The following is a 14,037-nucleotide window of genomic DNA, read 5'->3' as shown; positions in this document are numbered from 1 at the left end:
ATCCAGATAGGTCTTGAAAGTCTCCAGAGAAGGAGCTCATGGCTGCACCAGGCTGGGGCAGCAGGAAGCTGAGGACTGGAGCTGAGGTGGGGACAGCTGCAGGGACAATGCAGAGCAGGATGTCCCCAGGCCCAGATGGGATGCTAGTGGTGAGGGAGGGTCTTGGGCACTGCTGGTCCCCTGGGCTGTGCAGGTGAGGACTCTGGGAGGCATTTCCAACACGGGCTTCATGAGACCCAAAGCAGCAAGAGCAGAGGACACCTTCAAGGAAAAACACTGAAAAATGGGGGAATAAATGACAGGGAGGGTTCAAGTTCTCAGTGATCTCAAGCAATAAACCAGCAGCCTTGGTGGTGGCCCTTGACACCAGCCTTTAGGGATCTGCCACCATCTGTGGTCCCCATCACCCCCAGCCTGTGCCTGGCCGTGTCTCACCCCCCCCACAACCATCCTGGTGATTTACTCAGCTATGTAATGCATGCAGGTTCAGCTCTTGAATGCCAAAACTCCAGCCCAGGGAGATGAGATCACCTGCCTGGGATGGGTGAGTCAGTGCCAGGGCAGGAAACCTCCCCAAGGGTCAGCCCAGCCTCCTGCTGCAACCTCTCAAACCAGCTTCAGACCTGCAGGGGATTGGTGCATGGCCACAAGAGGTAAATGTAGGTTTGGTTATAACATCACCCAAACCAGCTGGGACCAGTATGGCCTCTTTACACACCAGTAAAGGAGCACAGCAGTCCCCAGGTGCCCCAGCACGGAGCTGTGATGCTTTCCTCTCTGGGTCTAAGGTCCTGGCTGGGCAATCCCACAGATTCCATCTGCACAACCACACCGTGGGGTGTGAAGGGCACAACCACCACCAGCCAGACCCAACACAAACAGCCTGGGGCTGAAAAACCTCCTCCCAGGCTGCTCTCTGCATCTCTAAGGCACGGAGGAGACTTGTCAGCTGTGGGGTTTGTTGTCTTTGGGCATCCAAAGTCAGCTGGCCACTGGCCCAGGCTGCCCAGAGAGGTGGGAGATGTCTCATCCCTGGAACCATTCCAGGTGAGGTTGTTCTGGGGCTCTGACAAACCCTGCTCTGATTGCAGATGTCCCTGCTGGCTGCAGGGGTGGGGGTTGGACAGGATGGCCTTGAAAGGTCTCTTCCCACCCAAGTCATTCTGTGAGCCTCTGAAGCAAGTGGTGGTGGGCACAAGGGGCACTCACCAGGCTGGCTGTGGTGTTCCCTGTGCTCCTCCAGTCCCCTGCAGTGATGCAGCTCAAGGACTCATCACACGATGGCAGCAGCGCTGCACGCTGCAGGGGGGGGAGGAAGCCTTGCAAGGGAGATGCTGCAGCCGCGCAGCGTGGCCGTGGTCCTGCAGCCCTCCCCTGCCTGCCCTCCCCTGCCTGCCCTCCCCTGCCAGGTGCACGCAGGGGATGAAGTCAACAAAGAGACAGCCCTCAGCCCAGGACCTCACCCAGGGGATGGATCACTGCAGGGAACAAGCCCCCTCGGCTCACCCTGCCTGCAGCCAGCCCTGGTGCAGAAGACATCACTCATTTGCCCCACCTGGACTAGGTGACCTTTAAAGGTCCCTTCCAACCCAAACTCATTCTGTGGTTCTATAATATTTTTTTAGCAGGACCTGTTATGACAGCACAAGGGGTGAGAGCTTAAACTAAAAGAGATTCAGACTGGAGAGAAGGAAGAAATTTTTCCTGAGGGTGAAGGGTGGTGAGACCCTGGCTCAGGCTGCCCAGAGATGTCCCCTCCCTGGAACCATCCCAGGTCTGGTTGCTTGGGTTGTCTACTGGAAGGTGTCTCTGCCCATGGCAGGAGGGTTGGAACCAGATGATCTTTAAGGTCCTTTCCAACCCAAACCATTCCAGGATTCTTCTTATTTTCTTCTTATTTTCACAGAAACATCCTGCTGGGCTTGAGAGCAGCTGCAGAGCAAGTAAGGCAGCCTGGAACAGGGCAAGTTTGAGCCAACCCAAAGAACCAAGTGAGCAGAAGCCAGCTGGCTGGGCAGCTCTGTCACCTCCCCTGGTAATTGAGTATTAATGGCAATTAAACATTGCATTAAAGCCTCCTTATCGTGGTGGCAGAGATAAGCTGGGCCTGGGTTGTGCCAGGGTTGGCCATGCTTGGAGCAGCTCCCAGCCAGTATTTGGCTTTGCCCCTTCCCCTTGCAGCACACAAGGGATGGTGCTGGGTGCTCAGGGTGGGAGCTATGGGTGCAAGACTGGTGCCAGTGTGGCTTCTGCCACTTGCTGGTTGCAACATGGCCCTCAGTTGTGGGAGACCATGCTGGGTGTCCTGAGCCATCCCCTGGCCCTGGGGAGCATCCCAGACTGGTTTGGGTGGAAAGGGACCTTCAAAGTTCATTTAGCCCAACCCCCCCTGGCCATCAGCAGGGACATCTCACTGCAGGGGAGATGCCTCAAGGGCCTCAGGCTGTGCCAGGGGAGGTTCAGGTTGGATGTCAGCAAAAATGTCTTCACAGAAAGGCTTGTCCAACCCTGGCATGGGCTGCCCAGGGAGGTGGTGGAGTCACTGTCCCTGGAAGGGTTTCAAAGCCACCTGGCTGTGGTGCTGAGGTTTAGTGGCTTAGCAGCAGTGGTGGCACTGTGAGCTCTGGGTGAGTGCTTGGACTTGATGAGCTCAAAGGTCTCTCCCAACCTCAACAGTTCCATGGCTCTGTGGTTCTGACACAGGAAAGGTGGTCCCATCACAGGAAAGAAAGCAAATCCTTTACTCTGAGGGTGGTGGAACACTGGAAGAGGTCTCCCAAGGAACCTCAACAGTTCCATGGCACTGTGGTTCTAACTTTAGTCCCATCACAGGAAAGAAAACAAATTCTTTACTCTGAGGGTGGTGGAACACTGGAAGAGGTCTCCCAAGGAGATGGTGGAGGCTCCATCCCTGCAGACATTCAAGGTCAGGCTTGATGTGCCCCTGAGCAACCTGATCTAGCTGGGGGCTGGCCCTGCTATGATTCTGTGACTCAGGTGCCCAAGTGCCACCAGGAACTGACCTCAGTCCAGGAAGCTCTGCCTGCCAAGCGAATGAAATCACATGGAGTTCCATCCATACTTTAAAATAAGCTTTATTTAGATTCTTTTATAATTTTATATTTGCATCCATGCCTTCAAAGATCCTCCCCCCCACTTCACATGAGGGGGGGGTGAGAGGGGAGGGAGACCAAAAAAAAAAAAAAAAAAGAAGTTAAATCTACTGTTACCCATAATTCATACACTATTTAAATTTAAATAAATCATCCTCTTAGTAAATTTTCTTTTTCTTCCTGGTTTTTAAAGAATTATTTCCTAATTTACAATTAAAAAAAAAAAAAAAAAAAGAGCTGAAATGCATAAAGGAAAACTACTTGGGAAGAGGGAGATTGCTCCTCTGGTCTGGGTGAGTTCTGCTTTAAATTATAAAAAAAAGAAACACAGAGAACAACAGCAACAACATAAAAACAACAAAGAAAATGGATTAAAAATGCTTCTCTGCCGAGAAAAAAGAAAAACCAACAACAAAGCAGCCACAGGGCAAACCCTACCCAAGGGTGGGGTGTCCCTCTACTCACACTTCCCCCAGCCCCACCTTCTGTGGCTTCTTCTGCATCAATTCCCCCTTGGAGGGGGGTGGTGGTGGTGGTGTAGGAAATCCACAGGGTGAGGGGGGATCTGAATTGGGTGATTTAAGACCAAAAGAAAAAAAAATAAAAATCCCCAAACCCTTTCTTTTTTTTTTTTTTTGTTGCCGTTGCTTTTTTTTGTTTGTTTTCAACGTATTAGAACGAAGGAAAAAGTAACAATAATAATAATAATAATACACTATTATAGCATCATTAAATAAATCTTAATACAGTTCCTTTTGTGGGTTGGTTTGTTTGTTTGTTTTCTCTTTTAAGAGCTTAAAATGATATGGGTAAGCATTAAAGCATAAGGTACTTATCTTGGCATAAGCAGAGCACATGGCAGCAGAGAGGGGAGAAGCACCCCAGGCCCTGGGGGTGTTTTTTTTTTGGGGGGGTGGGTGGGGAGGGGGGAGAGGGCGTTCCCAAAGGATTTTTGGAAGCACAAGCTCAACTTGCACTTAAAAAAATCACCCCCACCCCCAAGTGCCATGAAAACCACTCCCCCTCCTCCCCACTCCAGAGTGTGTCTATGGGGAAGGGGGGGGAGGGCTTCGTACCGATTGCCCCAACCCTTCCCCCTCACCCCCATCCCCCCATCCCCCTCCTCCAGAGCAAGGAAACCCCAAATGAGAGCAGGGGTGAGCAATGTTTTGGGGGATATCTTGGGATTGATATCTCCTTTCCCCTTCTCCCAGCTCATGCTGGATCCTCCAAAATTTTTATATGGAAGCAAAGAGTGAGGAATTTCAGTGTGGGGAGAGAGGGGGGAAAGCAGTGGCTGAAGCCCCCCCCCCCCCTTCACTAGCTTCTTCCCCACCTCTGATTTCCCAGCATGGATTAAATTTGTGTTTTCCAAGGTGTTTTAAGTGCCTCCTGGGATAGCCAACAGCTGAGGGCCACCAGGAGGGTCCACAGCTCCCTTCTCCTCCCACCCAACCCCAGCAGCAGCTTCCCAGGATATTACAGTACAAACACACCCATTTCTATTTTTTTTTCCTTTTTTTTTTTTTTTTTTTTTTTTTAGTTTTTACCTCCTCTTCCCCATCCCAACCAACGTGGAAAAATAGAAAAATCCCAAAAAATTTCTGCAATAATTTAAAAGTTTTTAGAATAGCTCCTCTCTGGGTTTGTGCAAATAAATTAAAAACAACTAATAAAAAAAGAAAATAAAAAAAGGAAAAAAAGAAAAGAAATGAAAAAAGAAAAAAGAAAAAGCAAAGACAAAAGGAAAGACAAAAGGAAAGACAAAAGGAAAGACAAAAGGAAAGACAAAAGGAAAGACAAAAGGAAAGACAAAAAGAAAAGAAAAAGAAAAAGGAAAAGAAAGAAAAAAGGAATGAAAAAAGAAAAGAAAGAAAAATAGAAAAGAAAAAATAAAAGAAAAAAGGAAAGGAAAAAAAGAAAAGAAAGGAAAAAAGAAAAGAAAGGAAAAAAGAAAAGAAAGGAAAAAAGAAAAGAAAGGAAAAAAGAAAAGAAAGGAAAAAAGAAAAGAAAGGAAAAAAAGAAAAGAAAGGAAAAAAAGAAAAGAAAGGAAAAAAGAAAAGAAAGGAAAAAAGAAACGACAGGAAAAAAAGACAAGAAAGGAAAAAAAGACAAGAAAGGAAAAAAAGACAAGAAAGAAAAAAAGACAAGAAAGGAAAAAAAGAAAAGAAAGAAAGGAAAAAAAGAAAAGAAAGAAAGGAAAAAAAGAAAAGAAAGAAAGGAAAAAAAGAAAAGAAAGAAAGGAAAAAAAGAAAAGAAAGAAAGGAAAAAAAGAAAAGAAAGAAAGGAAAAAAAGAAAAGAAAGAAAGGAAAAAAAGAAAAGAAAGAAAGGAAAAAAAGAAAAGAAAGAAAGGAAAAAAAGAAAAGAAAGAAAGGAAAAAAAGAAAAGAAAGAAAGGAAAAAAAGAAAAGAAAGAAAGGAAAAAAAGAAAAGAAAGAAAGGAAAAAAGAAAAGAAAGAAAGGAAAAAAGAAAAGAAAGAAAGGAAAAAAAGAAAAGAAAGAAAGGAAAAAAAGAAAAGAAAGAAAGGAAAAAAGAAAAGAAAGGAAAAAAAGAAAAGAAAGAAAGGAAAAAAAGAAAAGAAAGAAAGGAAAAAAAGAAAAGAAAGAAAGGAAAAAAGAAAAGAAAGGAAAAAAAGAAAAGAAAGGAAAAAAAGAAAAGAAAGGAAAAAAGAAAAGAAAGGAAAAAAGAAAAGAAAGAAAAGGCAACAGGAAAAACACTTTTTCCAGACCGGCCAACATCACAACCAGCCACAGGGTCACCTCCATGGGGTTCAGCCAGGAAGACATCACAGCAAATGAGATTTTTTTTTCCTTGTTTTTTCTTGGGTTTTTTTCCTCTTTTTTTTTTTTTTTTCCTGTGTGTGTGTTTTCTCTGAGGTCCTTCAGCTGGGCAGGTCCTTGGTCCCCAAGCGAGGACATCCCCACGGGGGGCAGGGGAGGGGTGGCTGGGCTCCGGAAAACAAAGAGAGTTTTTGGGGGACAAGAGGACGTCACAAGCACAAAGTGCACAAGAATTCCGGTTATTTACAGAGACACAGCAGTCCTTCAAGTTTCAAGTTTTGTCAAAAAAAAAAAGGAAAAAAAAATCAAAAAAATAAGAAATAAACCAACAACAACAAAAAAGAACCCCCCCCGCCAAAAAAAAATCAAAACAACACAAAATAAACCCAAACAAAAACCCCCAAACCCACCAAAAACCGACCCCGACGTGATAAAACCGAAGCGACCACGAAGGAGTTCCTGGTTGGGGTGGGAGGGGGGAAAAGAAAATAACACTGGAAAAAAAAAATTGAAAAAGGTGATGGCAGGGGGGGGGGGGGGGGGGGGGGGGGGGCAGAGGCGGGGAAACCCAAACAAAACAAAACCCAAACCAAACCACTGAAGTGACAACACTGCGTCGCTCCCAAGACAACAGGTAACACGTCCACAGGTGGGGTGGGCTGGGCTGGGGGGGGGTTATGTACAGCAGTGGCATCACCAAAGGCTTGGGGGGGGGTCACCAGTCCGCGTCCTCCTCGATGTAGTAGTCCGGGGCCGTACCGTCGAAGAGGCCGGGGTCGAGGGATTTGCGCTGCTTGCCCCGGGCAAACACCCTGGAGATGGAGCCAAAGCCCATCTTCTCTTTCTTCTTTTTCCTTTTTTGGTCTTCCAGGTCTTCTAGAGACTGGTTTATTATTGGAGGGGGCCGGGGGGGGGGGGCGGGGAGGGAAAAAAACAAACAATAAAACAAACCCCATGGGTTTGGTCCGGCAGCAGCTTCGCGGTTGATCGCCTCCGATCGGTGATGATCGAGAAGGCTCCCAGGAGACCTTCTTGTGGCCTTCCTGTGTCTGAAGGGGGCTCCAAGAAAGCTGGGGAGGGACTTTTCAGGGTGTCAGGGAGTGACTAGACTGGGGGGGATGGAGCAAAACTAGAAATGGGGAGATTCAGATTGGATGTTAGGAAGAAATTCTTCCCCAGGAGGGTGGTGAGAGACTGGCACAGGTTGCCCAGGGAGGTGGTGGAAGCCTCATCCCTGGAGGTTTTTGCAGCCAGGCTGGATGTGGCTGTGAGCAACCTGCTGTGGTGTGAGGTGTCCCTGGCCATGGCAGGGGGTTGGAACTGGCTGATCCTTGAGGTCTCTCCCAGCCCTGACAATTCTGTGATGGGCCACAGGGGATGGGTTTCCAAAAAAATTTGGTTTTAGGTTCAAGGCAACTAAATCTTGTCCAAAAAACCCCTAATTCTTCAGTCACAGAATGGTTTGGGTTGGAAGGAACCTTCAAGAACATCCAGTTCCAACCCCCCTGCCATGGGCAGGGACACCTCACACAAGACCAGGTTGATCAAGGCCTCATCCAAGCTAGCCTTGAACACTTCCATATCTGGTCATGGAATTTCAAGGGATCATAGAATAGTTTGAGTGGCAAGGGACCTTTAAAAGTCATCTGGTTCAAGGCTGTGCAGTCAGCAGGGCCATATGCAACTAGAGCAGGCTGCTGAGAGCCTGAAACAACCTGACCTGGAATGGTTCCAGGGATGGGGCATCTCCTACCTCTCTGGGCAACCTGGGCCAGGGACTCACCACCCTCACTGAGGAAAAATTCTTCCTTCCACCTAGTCTTAAGTTTCTCTCTTTTAGTTCCAAACCATCACCCCTTGTCCTGTCAATGATATTGGGCTCCCTCTCCACATTTTGGGACTTTGGCTTCTTGGTGCTGGATTTCAGCTCCAGGAGGTGATGGATGCTCCATTCCTGCTGTAGTTGCAGATGTTCCTGCTTACTGCAAGGGGGTTGGCCTGGATGACCTCTAAAGGCTTCTGTTCTGTGCCTCTGAGACCCCTCCCCAAAGTGCTTCCCAGCACAAGACAGGGATTTAAACAGGGCTTTGTGTCCTACCTGTACAATTGGGTTGTGCAAGTTCTTCTGTACCGGTCCAGGACTGTCCCCCTATGGCAGATAGAGGTGGATCCAATTCAATCAGCCCCAACACAGCCCAAGACCTCCACCACAAAGCAGCTTCTTCTGGCAGCCACATCACTGTGGAGCTGGGATGAATCCTAGAATGGCCTAGGCTGGAAGAGACCTTAGAGATCATTTAATCCAACCTCCCTGCCATGGGCAAGGATGACTCTCAACTTCCCTTGAACATCTCCAGGGAGGAGTCTTCCACAACCTCCCTGGGCAACTTGTTCCAGAGTGTCACCAGCCTCACACTGAAGAGCTTCCTCCTAAGCTCCACTCTAACCCTGCTCTCCCTCAGCTTCAAGCCATTCCCTCTTGTCCTGTCTCTAGACACCCTCATGAAAAGTCCCTCTGCAGTCTTCCTGTAGGATCGTTTCAGCTACTGGAAGCGTGCTTGAAGGTCCCCTTGGTATCTTCTCTTCTCCAGTCTGAACACCCCCAGCTCCCTCAGCCTATCCTCACAGCAGAGCTGCTCCAGCCCTTGGATCATCCTTGTGGCCCTCTGGACTTGTTCCAACAGATCTACATCCCTCTTACGGTGGGGACGCCAAACACCCCAGGAACACAGCTCTCCAGCTCAGCAAACCTCCAACACACCTATCCCAACATCATCAGGGGGAAGTGGAGGAACTGCAGCATCTACAGAAGCAAGAACCCCCCACTCCCTAGTGGGGAAGGAAGACCCTTCCCCCATCAGCTTGGTGCCTTACGTTGCAGAGGGAGTGCGTTCGATGCCGCGGGGAGTTGATGTCGCTCGGCGTGGAGGATCGGTCGCCCTCGGCCGCCGAAGCGTCGGAGATGATGGAGGGCTGCCGGGAATGGCAGGGACTCACCCTGACAGCTGGAAGGCAAAGAGGGACAGCAAGGAGTTAACATCACCCCAGCAAGGAGTTAACGTCAGGCCAGCAAGGAGTTAAGATCAGGCCAGCAAGGAGTTAACATCACCCCAACCAGGAGTTAACGTCGTGCCAGCAAGGAGTTAACGGCGTGCCAGCAAGGGGTTAACGTCACCCCAACCAGGGGTTAACATCAGGCCAGCAAGGAGTTAACATCAGGCCAGCAAGGAGTTAATGTCAGGCCAGCAAGGAGTTAACGTCACCCCAGCAAGCAGTTAACACCAGGCTAGCAAGGACTTAACGTCACCCCAGCAAGGAGTTAACATCATCCCAGCAAACCTGACTCTCAGAATCACAGAATTAACCAGGTTGGAAAAGACCTCAGAGATCATCAAGTCCAACCTCTCACCCAACACCATCTAATCAACCAACCCATGGCACTAAGTGCCTCATCCAGGCTGATTTTAAACACTTCCAGGGATGGTGACTCCACCACCTCCCCAGGCAGCCCATTCCAATGGCCAATCTCTTTTTCTGGGAAGAATTTCTTCCTGACATCCAACCTAAACCTCCCCTGGCACAGCTTGAGACTGAGTCCTCTCCTTCTGCCACTGGTTGCCTGGGAGAAGAGCCCAACCCCCACCTGGCTACAGCCTCCCTTCAGGCAGTTGTAGACAGCAATAAGGTCTCCCCTGACTCCACACAAAGCCTCTGCTGAGCTTCCAAGCAAACCTGTTTTCGGGGCTTTCTGCCCATTTGTGGGGGGCTCTGTGGAGGAATCTCTTCTCCCCAGGGAAAAAGTGATAGGGCAAGAAGAAGTGGCCTCAAGTTGCACCATGGGAGGTTTAGGTTGGACAGAAGGAACAATTTCTCCCCCCCAAAAAAGGGTTGTCAAGGCCTGGCCCAGGCTGCCCAGGGCAGTGGTGGAGTCCCCATCCCTAGAGGGGTTTCAAAGCTGCACAGATGTGGTGCTGAGGGATGCGGCTTAGTGGTGGTGCCCCGGCAGTGCTGTGTTAAGGCTTGGACTCAACGCCCTCAAAGTTCTCTTCCAACCAAACCGATTCCATGACTCTCCTGCCCCCTCAGACCGTGCCCGTGGCCGTGCCCACCTTGCCGGTCCGCCGAGTGCTGGGGGTGGGAGTGGTAGAGGGTCTGCTGGCTCTGCCGGATGGCAGCGGTCAGCGGGAGGTCAGCTTGCATCACCCACTCCTGGTTGCCGTTCAGCACCGTCTCGCCCGGCATGGCCAAGGAATGGCGCTTGGGGACGTCCTTGGTCAGCGTTGCAAGGGACTGCTTGGCCTGGGGAAGGATGTGGGGAAGGTGGTTATAGGGGAGGGGGAAAACGTAGGAATGTGTCCTGGAGCAGTGGAACCGGCGCCAAACCCACTGCCCCCTCGGCAAAGGGAACGCACAAACTCCTCCTTGCTCCACGTCCAGGAACATCCAAGCCAGCTCCTTTTTAGGGATGGGGGAGGGGGGTTGGATGCCAGTACTGCAATAATGCAGCCATGGAGGGAACCACATGCATGCAGCCATGGAGGCAACCACATGCATGCAATCATGGGGACAACTGTGTGCTTGCTTGCAGCCACGGAGGGAACCACATGCATGCAACCATGGAGGCAACCACATGCATGCAACCATGGAGGCAACCACATGCATGCAGCCACGGAGGCAACCACATTCATGCAACCACGGAGGCAACCACATTCATGCAACCATGGAGGCAATCACATTAATGCAATGATGGAGGCAACTACATTCATGCAACCACAGAGAGAACCACAGTCTTGCAACTATGGAAGAAACCACACGCATACAACCATGGGAGCAACCACATGCACATAACCATGGAGGCAACCACATGCACGCAAAGGTGGCAGCACCCATTGGCAAGCAACCAAGGCAGCCAGCACTTGAATGCAGTGCTGCAATGAACATTTCCCTGTGGCAGGACTCGCCGGGGGTGTTCCCAGCTGCTGAGCCCAGAGCCCAGAGCAGCAGCTCAGGGCTGTCCCCTGGGTGGTGCCAAGCTCACCATGGCCAGCTCAGCCTCCAGCTCCTTCATGCGGTTGTCTTTCAGGTCCAGCTGGGAGCGGAGGGCACTGGCGTGGTCTGTGGCCTCCTTGGCTTGCCGCCGCAGCTCCCACTTCTCCCGCTCCAGGAGGTCCTTCTCCTTCGCCAGGGCTTTCACTGCGTCCTCGCTCTCCTGCAGGGACATTGGGTGGTGGCCATGAGGAAGAGGAAACCTACCAAATGCTACAAACCCCTCTGCCATGACCTCCTCAGGGGCCAGCCAACTGCTGCGGTGCCAACAGGCAAGTGGCACCTTTGGCTGGCACAAAAGACCTTGTGACTGGGCTCATGAACATGAGTGTGGCTAGCAGGTAGAGGGAGGTCCTCCTGCCCCTCTGGGGTCACATCTGGAGGACTGGGTCCAGTTCTGAGATCCCCTGTTCAAGAGAGACAGGGAACTGCTGGAGTGAGTCCAGCAGAGGACACAAAGATGCTGAGGAGCCTGGAGCAGCTCTGTATGGAGCAAAGGCTGAGAGCCCTGGGGCTGAGAGCCTGCAGAAGAGCAGCCCCAGAGGGGATCTGAGCAATGCTCAGCAAGAGCTAAAGGACCTGTGGGGGGCAAGAATCTGGAGCCAGACTCTCATCAGTGATGCCCAGAGACAGGCCAATGGGCACAAACTGGAAGCCAGGAGGTTCCATGTGAACAGAAGGAGAAATGTCTTTGGTGTGAAGGTGCTGGAGGCCTGGAGCAGGCTGCCCAGAGAGGTTGTGGAGTCTCCTTGTGTGGAGAGCTTCCAACTCCCCCTGGGCATTGTTCTCCTGGACAAGCTGCTCTGGGTGCCCTGCTGGAGCAGGAGGTTGGACTGGATGATCTCCAGAGGTTCTTTCTAACCCCACAGAAATTTTTGGCTATAAAGGGACCTTTAAAGGTCATCTGGTCCAGCCTCCCTGTAGTGAGCAAGGCCATCTTCAATTAGGTCTGTTTTTTGCCTGATTACAAACCGGATTTTGTGCTCAGGCTGCTGCCATCCCCTCTTTGTCATGAGACTATAGAGTCACAGAAAGGTCCAGGCCAGAAGGGACCTCCAAAGCTCATCCAGTCTGACCTCCCTGCAGTCAGCAGGGACATCCCCAACTAGCTCAGGCTGCCCAGCGCCTCGTCCAGCCTCACCTTGAATATCTCCAGGGAAGGAGCCTCAAGCACCTCCCTGGACAACCTGTTCCAGGTGTTCCACCACCCTCACAGTGAAAAACCTCTTCCTGACATCCAATCTAAATCTGCTCTTCTCTAGTTTGAAGCCATTGCCTCTCGTCCTGTCACCGCAGGCTCTTGTGAATGCTTTCTCTCCACCCTTCCTGCCGTCAGGTACTGGCAGGCTGCTGTTAGGTCTCCCTGGCACCACGCTGCTGGGGCTCCCACACTCACTTTCCTGTGCTGCTCATAGTTCCTGATGAAGTCTCGGAGCTGCTCCTCACGGCTCTCCAAGGTGGCGTAGAGCTGCTGCATCTGGCTCACCAGGTCTGTCTTCTCCACCTTCAAGCGCTTGCGGTCGGCTTTCATGGCTGTGGGAGAGAAGATGCTTCAAGCTCAGCAGCCCCCTCACCTCCAACCTCTTTTGTTTTCAAGGAAAACGTGTCCAGACTACCACAGAATCATCACAGAATCAAGCATCAGATTGGAAAAGACCTCAGAATCAACCACAGAATCATCACAGAATCAAGCACCAGGTTGGAAAAGACCTCAGAATCAACCACAGAATCAAGCACCAGGTTGGAAAAGACCTCAGAGGTCATCAAGTCCAACTTCTTACCTAATACCTAACACCTCCTGACAACTAAACCATGGCTCCAAGTGCCACAGCCATTGTTGAACCCCTCCAGGGATGGTGACTCCACCACCTCCCTGAGCAGCCCATTCCAATAGCCAATTACTGTTTCTGTGAAGAACTTTCTCCTCTCCTCCAGCCTCACTTTCCCCTGGTGCAGCTTGAGACCGTGTCCTCTCCTTCTGCCACTGCTTGCCTGGGAGAAGAGACCAACCCCCACCTGGCTACAACCTCCTTTCAGGTAATTGTAGAGAGCAGTAAGGTCTCCCCTTATGACCCCCCACCCTTTTCCATGGGCTGGGCTGGCAGCAGACACTCAGCTCACCCCCACTGCGCCCTCCAAAACGCTCACTGCAGCTCCTCATCGTCACCCAACCCTCCAGGGAGCAGCTCAGAACTTTGGCAAAGGAAACTGAGGAGCAAAATCGCTGCTGCAGCCTCAGAAGCCAGCACAGGAAAACCTGCTGCTCCCTTTCCAGGATAAATAAACCATAGCTGAGGTATTTTTAGCAGGCAGGGGAATTCCGGCAGCGCTCCCACGAGCTCTGGGTGTCCCTTTCCAGCAGGGACATAGGGGACAGAGTGGCAACACCAGGAGATGTGATGGGGGGATTTCAACAGCTCCCAGAGCTTTCTGTTCTCCTCAGGATTAGGTGACAGGAGGAGAGGAAACGGCCTGAAATTGCACCAGGGGAGGTTTAGGTTGGAGATGAGGAACAATTTCTTTGCTGCAAGAGTGGTCAGGGGTTGGAACAGGCTGCCCAGGGAGGTGGTGGAGTCCCCATCCCTGGAGGGGTTCAAGAAATGTGTGGCCATGGCACTTGGGGACATGGTTTAGGTTGGACTCAATGATCTCAGAGCACTTGCAGGGTAGTGGGAAAAATCAGACCACAGGATGGAAGAAGAGGGCCAAGGGGGATTTTTATCTGTTAAAAAGCAGGAGATGAAACTCTTTGGAGCAACTCCTCTACCATTAAGCATCAGAGATCAATCACAACCCAGAGGACCAACAAACCACCTAGGAAATCACAGACTGGAAAAGAACTCTAAGATCATCAAGTCCAACCTTCTACCCAACACCTCCACCACCATGTCCCTGAGGTGCCACATCTACTCATTCTCTGAACACCTCCAGAGGTGGGGACTCCACCACCTCCCTAAGCCACATCACTGTTCCATGATGAGTTCTTCTCATTTTCCCTTGCCCACTTCAATAATTGTGGCTCCTCCTGGGACAGCTCAGCCCCTTCCAATGCTGGGACTTTCATCATCATCATCATCATCATTATTATTATTATCCT

At 50.6% G+C, this 14,037-nt stretch overlaps 1 protein-coding gene across 2 annotated transcripts in view; it reads right to left on the bottom strand.

Moving 5' to 3' along the window:
* Positions 1–6,609: 6,609 nt before the first annotated feature.
* Positions 6,610–14,037, bottom strand: part of LOC128977461 (kazrin-like) — a 115,145-nt gene continuing 107,717 nt past the window's right edge. For both annotated transcript variants that reach the window (XM_054395000.1, XM_054395001.1), the window contains 6 exons: positions 12,337–12,473; positions 10,933–11,103; positions 10,004–10,193; positions 8,769–8,899; positions 7,993–8,043; positions 6,610–6,777 (listed from right to left, as the gene is read on the bottom strand). In XM_054395000.1, the coding sequence (XP_054250975.1) occupies positions 6,610–6,777; positions 7,993–8,043; positions 8,769–8,899; positions 10,004–10,193; positions 10,933–11,103; positions 12,337–12,473 (848 nt within the window). The remainder of the gene's footprint in view (positions 6,778–7,992; positions 8,044–8,768; positions 8,900–10,003; positions 10,194–10,932; positions 11,104–12,336; positions 12,474–14,037) is intronic.

This window comes from Indicator indicator, chromosome 32 (assembly GCF_027791375.1).
Source record: "Indicator indicator isolate 239-I01 chromosome 32, UM_Iind_1.1, whole genome shotgun sequence".
NCBI classification, from domain to species: domain Eukaryota; kingdom Metazoa; phylum Chordata; class Aves; order Piciformes; family Indicatoridae; genus Indicator; species Indicator indicator.
Note: the sequence above shows the minus strand (reverse complement) of the source record. Positions and strands in the feature narration are given on the sequence as shown.